At 48.7% G+C, this 8,304-nt stretch overlaps 1 protein-coding gene across 1 annotated transcript; it reads right to left on the minus strand.

Annotated features, from left to right (window-relative positions):
* Positions 1-5,390: 5,390 nt before the first annotated feature.
* LOC119277299 (probable auxin efflux carrier component 9) lies at positions 5,391-7,688 on the minus strand. Its single transcript, XM_037558557.1, has 4 exons — positions 6,653-7,688; positions 6,308-6,551; positions 5,655-5,731; positions 5,391-5,556 (listed from the first exon to the last, which is right to left on the minus strand). The coding sequence occupies exons 1-4, from the start codon at positions 7,552-7,554 to the stop codon at positions 5,490-5,492; spliced, it is 1,290 nt and encodes a 429-aa protein (XP_037414454.1). The 5' UTR covers positions 7,555-7,688; the 3' UTR covers positions 5,391-5,489.
* Positions 7,689-8,304: the final 616 nt, after the last annotated feature.

Here is an 8,304-nt window from a genome sequence, read left to right on the forward strand (position 1 = left end):
TCACGTACATTTTGGTACCCCATAATACTCAAGTCTTGGTCTGGAAGAAGTAGAAGGTATTCCAATATTGCCTCCCCGGCAAGATCAACCTCACAAGCTTTATCAATAATCACATCCATCCCTAGTCTCTTCCAAACCTCCTTTGCTTTACTACAGAGGAAAAGTATGTGTTTCGTATCTTCTAAACCCCGGGAGCAAGTCGGCCAAGAGGGCGAGACCTTCATGTGTCTATTAGCGAGTGTTACCCGGCATGGGAGAGTGCCATGTAATGTACGCCATATAAAATTTTTAACTTTTGCTGGGCAGGATAACTTCCATATCTGACACCAAATAGGATTTGGTATGCTTCGCCCCATCCCATTAGAATATTTGAGTCTACTCCCGTACTGATAATTCCATTCCACCGAGTAAGCAGACCTTACCGAGAACATACCATTTTTTGTGTAACTCCACGCAATGAAATCTGTCATATCATATTGCGAAAGTGGGATTGAAAGAATTCGTTGTGCGTCAATGGGCCACATAGTTTGTCTAATCAGTTCCTCGTCCCAATTGTTGGAAGCAGGGTCAATCAGGTCACTCACTTTTGATGGCAAATGGCTCCCCCTAGGGGTCACAATCTTCCTAGTGACACAGTTTGGGATCCAGGCATCTTCCCAGATATTGATGTTATGTCCATTACCCACTCGCCAAATATAACCACGTTTCAGAGTAGTTATACCTGCCATAATGCTCTGCCAGGTGAAAGAAGCACCATGCTTTGGCTTAGACTTCAGCAAATCGCCATCAGGGTAGTACTTGGCCCTCAGAATAGTGGCACACAAGGAATCAGGATTATCAATAAGACGCCATGCTTGTTTGGCGAGCAAAGCCAGGTTGAAGCAGTGGATATCACGGATTCCACCTTGGTTTTTTGGTACACACATTTTCCACCAGGCCATCCAGTGCATCCTCCTCTGGTTCTCCTCGTCACCCCACCAGAAATGCGCTATCGCGTCAATGATTCCTTTACAAATTTTTTTAGGAATTTTTTTCACAGATTTGCTTTTGCTACAAAGAGGTAGGCCGTACTAGTAATAGTAGTAGCAAAAGCTCTAGCACGTGGAAAGTGCATGTAAGAAAGATAATTAACAAAACGCATGCACCGTCTGAATTAAATAGTAAAGAAAAGCAAAAAAGGAATCGGATCTTCATGTGGTTTGCCAACGATGTGAATTCTTGTTGTTTCCTGTGCACCGTTCGGTATGTGCATCGTTGTAGCACCGGCTGGAATACCATATGTTGGACATTTTTTTCACAGTAGATCCCACCAGTTGTTGTCCTGCCAACTCACGTGTCCAGCCCTAATCGAGTAGTCTGGGCATGGGTTGCGCTGGGAGTTCGGCTACCAGGCCTCCGCCGCCACCGCTCTAGGCGCGAGTCGCCGTGCCGGTATATATACTTGCACACAAGCTTATACGTACGAAGTTGAACCTGATCTCGCGGATACCTCGTCCACTCTATTGTGGTCGGATCGCGCGGAAAAATCGCCGCTGCCCACGAGACCGAAAGCGATCTGCAAAAAATATAGCAAGGCGGTAGAAACACTTCGCGAAGAAATTGCTTTATTCCATACGGATTAACTGAAACAATATCACCTGATAATCCATCGATCCGCGACGACAGCTAGAAGGCTCTCAATGAAAGCACCAATGTCGGTTCAATATCCGGCGTATCTCGTAGTAGGGGTCCTAAGCTAGGCGTCTTGGAGCTATGGTAACATGGACACGGGGTTTTACCCAGCTTCGGGCTCTCTTGATGAGATAATACCCTACATGTTGCTTTTGATTGTATTCATATGGGTGTAGTATAGAGTACATGTATCTACCACGAGATTGTAGTAATGAATATGAGATTGTCTATTGACTAGCCTGGCCTCGGTTTATATAAGACACCGGAGGCCTAGGGTTTAGGAGAGTCCTCGCATTGGGCGTCAAGTCTTGTGGAGTCTTCCTTGTATGCGGCAGGGGCTGTCCGAACTGGCCCATGAGTATACGGCCATGGGGGTCCTCGGCCCAATCTAACTGATCGGGAGACGACGTGGTGAGTACCCCCTAGTCCAGGACACTGTCGGTCGACGCCGGTTTTGGTAGTTGTTAGTCACAAACAAATTTCTGGTAGTTTTTTGAAACCCTAACATGAAAAGTGGTAGTTTTATGCTATTCACTCAATATAGCCTAACCTGATGCCCACATATATATATATGCAACTACTATCGCACAAAAAATTGCCTCCTTGAAAACGCCTAGCATGGTTCCTCTATTCGGGAGGAAGACCACATACAATTTCGTCCTTTTTTTATTTTTTAGAAACGAAGGAAGACCCCTGGCCTTTGCATCTGGATGATGCATGCAGCTACTTTATTAATTATTCGTATAAGACCTTACAAAGTCATACAACAGTAAGACTAAAGCCACCGTCTAGGAAACATCTGTCGCTACTCCTATCAAGTTGATGTAGGGATGCTGATAGTCTGGGCCTAATACCAAATAGACCTCGCAGCCAAACCTAACATCTATGACCCGAGGTCCCAACCAGGACGCCTGCCGGGTATGGGGCACCCACCAGTCCGGCGCATTCCTCAACCAGGACGCCTGCCGGGTATGAGGCCGCTGCAGCCACCTGCCACCAATCCATCTTCAGAGATGTACTGTTGCATCTACCGTGCCAGGTCTCTCTGCCATCGACGCCACCACGACGCCAGGCAGCGTCGTCCTCCTGCGCGAGTCCATCCTCGCACATCGGACGCCGAATCTGCACTGCGCCACGCCGTCGAGATCCGTCGCCATCAATGTGTAGGATGAAGCACCGCTCCACCAAAGATGCAATCCACTGGTCCCTCGAGCCCGTGCACACCTCCAAGAATGACGCCCCCAAGGGGGGAACGACATAAGAACGCTGCCATCTTCCGATCAACTGATCTTGGGTTTCCCTCGGAGGTAGCAGACAGTGACCTTGAAACTCTCCTCAGCCATGCCTTCAAGAAGGGAATGTCGCAAAATAGCGCCGCCACCACCGGCTTTGGCAGTAAGCCAAAAGCAAGTTTTCACCTGGATCTGTTCGAAGGACCTCCATCAAGCATCTCGTGCATGGATCGCCGCCATCTCTGTCGGGGACTGGACGATGGATCCAAGCCTCCGCCGCCTGACCGGCCATGGCACCACCACGGTGCCTAAGCCGGCGCCGTCAGGCCCACCATGCCCACCTGTAGACGCCCTCCAGATCTGCCGACCCGCGGACGAGGCCCGCGATCTGGGCCGCCGCCACAGGTGCTCCTCAGCCGCGGGGAGAACGCGCCTGCCTTGTTGATGCCGTCACACTCGCCGCCGGGCGCCCGCTGCTCCTTGCCGCCAGTGCATCGCCGATCCATGAGCCGCCGCCGCCGACAGGAGATCACCACCACCGCGCGAGGGGGAGGGCCCCGTCGCCGCCGTCACTTGCCAGGCAACGCCGGCGTGGCCTCGGCCGGCGGCGGGAGGGGGGAGAGAGGAGCAGAGGCCTAGGGCCGGCGGCGGTAGATCGCCCTGGCGACCGGGGGCCCTGAACAAACACATACACATCTCGCATACTATATGGATTAACGATGAAAACAAGCACTAAGAAGGACATCGTTGACTCCGGTAAACCCTACATGTACATACATGAGACGCTGCCTAGCAAATCAGGATGGAGGGCACGACTATTAGAAATAATGGGCCTAGCCCCATGTACTTCATCTGTTTCAAAATAAGTGTCTCAACTTTGTACTAACTTTAGTATAAAATTGTACTAAGCTTGAGACACTTATCTTGGATGGAGGGAGTACATTTTCTGAATTCTCGAAAAGGCCCGTGTATAAAATGGAAGTGATGATTACAACTGAAGTTGAGGACATGTGAGACCTCTTTAAATAATGGGTTCTTTCCACCACATTCAGTGATGTGTTAAGGAGAGAAAGAGAAGATCACACGCGCCCTTGCCTAGCCTGGCCGGACTCGGGCACTTGGCAGAATAGTTTATGGTTTATTGTTCGGTAAGTATACAACTTAAGAACCAAGTCGATTTGTGATCGTGATTGTGGCACGATACCGTCTCTGGTACTTCTATATACTCCCTCCGTTCCTAAATATAAGTCTTTTTAGACATTTCAAATGGACAACAACATGTGGATGTATGTAGACATATTTTAGAGTGTAAATTCACTTATTTTGCTCCGTATGTAGTCATTTGTTGAAATCTCTAGAAAGACTTATATTTGGAAACAGAGGGAGTATAATGCTTATCGACCATGGCAAAGACACATCGAAAACACTTAGAGTTTTGCCTCATCTCACGATTTGCGTCACCATCATAGCCTACTCCATCACGAACGCCGGCTTTCGGAGAGCATGTCTTTAAAAGTAAATGACCATGTAAGAAGACCACACTATCCCTTTATCGGAAGATGTACACTGTAATCTCGTCCGGTAGTATGCATTGAAAGTAAGTAATAAACTTAGTTAAGGTGGGTGTACGAGACTTTGTATAATACTCCATCTCATTGTTCAAAAAATCTTCCGATTCAGTGATTTATCGTCCGATTTATCGCTACTCTTGGGGTGACCGATAAGATTATGCCTTATCTTCACCAATTATCGTTTGGGCCGATTTATCACTATGAGAAGCGATTTATCGGGAATTTACCGATAAATCATGCCTATTCGTAGCACTATTTTTGCAAAAACTATGTTTATTTGCGTTTTGTGGACCTTGTTATGCTATATGTACTATTGTCCTATTTAGGTTTTCATTATATGAGGATTCAATGGCTAGGAATCAAGGTAAAACTTCTTTTCAATATGGTTTTGGTGTTGAATATAGCATATTTTAGTGTTCGAAACTTGGGATTTGCAAAAAAATGGCCGATTAATAGTCGACCGATAAAATCGATTAATCGGCCGATTTCTGATTAATCTCTAATCCCCAGCCGACCGAGACGATAACGATAAGTGATATCATCAACATTGCTCCATCTTTTCCGGGTTCATTAGGGATGCGTGTATCTACCTGGATTGATAATTTAGTCAACGTAATAAAAGTTGTATATCCCATAATTCATACCATTAAAATTGTACCATTTCAAGTTTTGGTGATATAATTTTTGTGATATATAACTTGTATTACGTTGATCAAATTGTCAACATGATACGTGCAGGCGTAATAAACCGGAAAGGAGGTAGTACATTTTGTCCAATGCGAAGTTTCAACTAACATTACAATTATACTTTAGTGAAAAGGTGAGCTTCTATTGATTAACCATATTCAAACAATATCAGTATGATTCTCTTGATTCTTTAATTTAGATTATCATGTTGGAGTCCAGTTGGATTCTTCAAGCTGCAATCGAGCTGCGCTCTTCAACTGTTGTGCGGCACGTCCTCTACGTCTGACATGCGCTTTTCAGGCCTTGGACATCGATCTTGTTAGCTCGATCATAGCCCTAATAGAATGTAGTATACAATGGTGACGGGGAGGGAGATAAATATCCCAAGAATTACCCTGAAAAGAACAAAAACCAGATAGATACATTTGATCAGATGGTCATTCACAGAAACAAGGCAACAATATGTGTAGCAAAATCTGGTAAAGAAACGCACCCTGTGCTCATGATGTCTGCATGGACCTTGTATTCTTCAGCGTACACAAATGAAGTCACGGCTAGGGGGAGTGCCGCCTGTATGAACATGCATATCAAAAATAGTGGTTAAAAATATATCTCAAAATTTGTATAATGAATAACATACTCCATCCGTCCGAAAATACTTGTCGGAGGAATGGATGTATCTAGACGTATTTTAATTCTACATACATCCATCTTTATGCATTTCTGCGGCAAATATTTTCGGACGGAGGGAGTATATAACTACACAGCTTCAGCTTTGGTATAAACTCTGAAGGGATATTGTTTTTGAAGGTTTGATTAGAATTTACTAGCTCCGACACCGCTTACTTTAGTTTGTTCAACTAGCGGTAAAAAGTTTCTAAAATTGTGGGTTTCGTTCAACTTTCTGGGTCAGCATTTGTTGTACTCCTACTGGCACCTCGGAGATGACCTCCTCATTTTTTGACTTGTACTACTGGACACAAACGTGTGCGGCCATCTTTCACCACGCACTTTCCGTTACTACTGGAGCATGCAACCGTATGGCAGCTAGAGTGTTGGCAAGCCTCTCAAGAAACGTAGTAATAAATGTCGTCCCACATCTTAAGAAATAAATGAAAAAATTAATCAGTCGTGCGTGCGGTTTACCTGTACAACAGCAATGTGCAGCAGGGTGCCGTGCATGCCGATGGCGAGCGACGCGAGCAGCATCACCACCGGGCCGATCAGGAACTTGAGCACCATCGACACCGACGCGATCGCGTAGCCGCACGGGACGAACCGCGACTGCCGCGCTATGAACGTCCCCGACGCGAACATGCTGAGCCCAACCGCCGTCGTCTGGATGGTGAACAGTGAGTCGTCGATTATTTTTGGCATCTTGACCCCGCACCTGCAAAACACAAGTAGATCGACGTGAATGCATTAGGAAAGATATACAACAGGAATACAGTTTGTACGAGGTAATATGAGTTGTGAATGAAAGGGACGTACTTGAATGCGATCAGGGCCCAGATGAGGCCAAGGAAGCTTGCATAGGTATTCGGAATCTTGAGAACCTTCTTCCCTGCCATCAACGCGATGTGCCTCACCGACGGCGCCGTCGACTTCGCCGGCGGCGGCGACGCCTGCTCTGCCTCCGCGTCGGTACTCGTCTCCTTGGCCACCGTCGTTGTTGTGTTGTCTGCCAGATCTTTTTGTGCCGTAGACGCCGCGGCAACCTCCGTGATCTCGATGTTTACGGTTACTTCGTGGGCCCGCTTGGCCGCAACGACGGCCTCGTCATTGGGGGCGATTTTCTCAGCGGACGGCGCCGCCCCGGGCGACCCAGGGCTGATCTTGGCGGTGCCATCCATGGCCGTCGCGGCGCGCCGGGCCGCCATGTACTCGTAGATGAAGATGACGACGTTGTACCAGACGCAGAACTGCATGACGACGATCTGCTTCATGAGGTCCTTGGACATGGCCCCGTACATGCCGCCGAGGAGCGGCACGCCCATGATGATGGTGTTGGGCAGCGACGCCACGGAGAAGGCGGTCACCACCCACTGCAGCGGAGAGGCCGTCGAGGCCTTGCCGCCTCCGTCGGATCGGCAGCGGCGGCGGCGCGAGCGGGACTCCCACGCGGCCCACGCGACGAGGCCGAGCAGCATGACCGCCTTCTGCAGCGTGTCGGCGGCGACGAGGCGGCCGTTCATGGCGTAGGGGTTGTTGGTGGAGACCATGTTGAAGATGAGCACGGGGACGGCGTAGATGGCGACGAAGTGGTTGATCCCCGCGCACTGCTCCTCGGAGAAGGCCTTGAGCCACCGCACGGACGCGTACCCGAGCACAGCCGCCGTGTACAGCGGCGCCATCGCCTCCACGACATGGTACACGGCCAGCCACGTGATCATGGCGCCCTAGTAGAAGGAACACGCTACGATCCTACTTTGGACCGATCGACCACGCCTCTCTGAATCGACGTCGAGGATTCGGTTTCGTGCAGCTGTGGGTGCGCTAAGCTTCCTATTGTGGTACCAGTAGTGTCTTGGTGTGAGGGTTTGGGTTTTTTGGCTGGGACGCTCGTGTGTATATATAGTGGCTCGTCCCGGGTTGACGCGGATTGGACTGGCGACGGAACTCGGGGTTTCGTCCATTGTTTTGGATCATGGAAAAGCAGGTTCGTTCGTTGAGGAGAGAAACCAGAAAGGTGGTACGCGCGAGCGATGCGTGGTGTGTGTGCGCGGCGCACTATGTACGGCTGCACGACGCCGCCAGTGGGACTTGTTAATGGAAACCGGAGGCATCGTGAGTTGTCATCATGCATGCTCTGGGAATAGCAGTGTGTCGATACGCTTTCCCTGTGTCCAGCCAGGTGATTTAAACCGGATTCTGTCTTGGCATGAGCTACAGGTCATGTGATGTAGTACTACGACTAGTAGTTGTCAGAGCCTAAGAAGTCAACAAGGGGGCAACAAGAAGAACTCGAATTCCTTTTGGTTACTCTCTCTCTCTCTCTCCGTGTTTTCACAAATGTTCACCAAGCTAGGGAACGCCATCTAATCTAACCGATCCAAGGAACATGCATTGCTGTATTTTCGGGTCACATGGGAGAAGGAATCGCAAAAACTGGCCGAACTCCATGGGCGGTTTTCCTCCTGAAC

The sequence above is a fragment of the Triticum dicoccoides genome, chromosome 3B (genome assembly GCF_002162155.2).
Source record: "Triticum dicoccoides isolate Atlit2015 ecotype Zavitan chromosome 3B, WEW_v2.0, whole genome shotgun sequence".
Lineage (NCBI taxonomy): Eukaryota > Viridiplantae > Streptophyta > Magnoliopsida > Poales > Poaceae > Triticum > Triticum dicoccoides.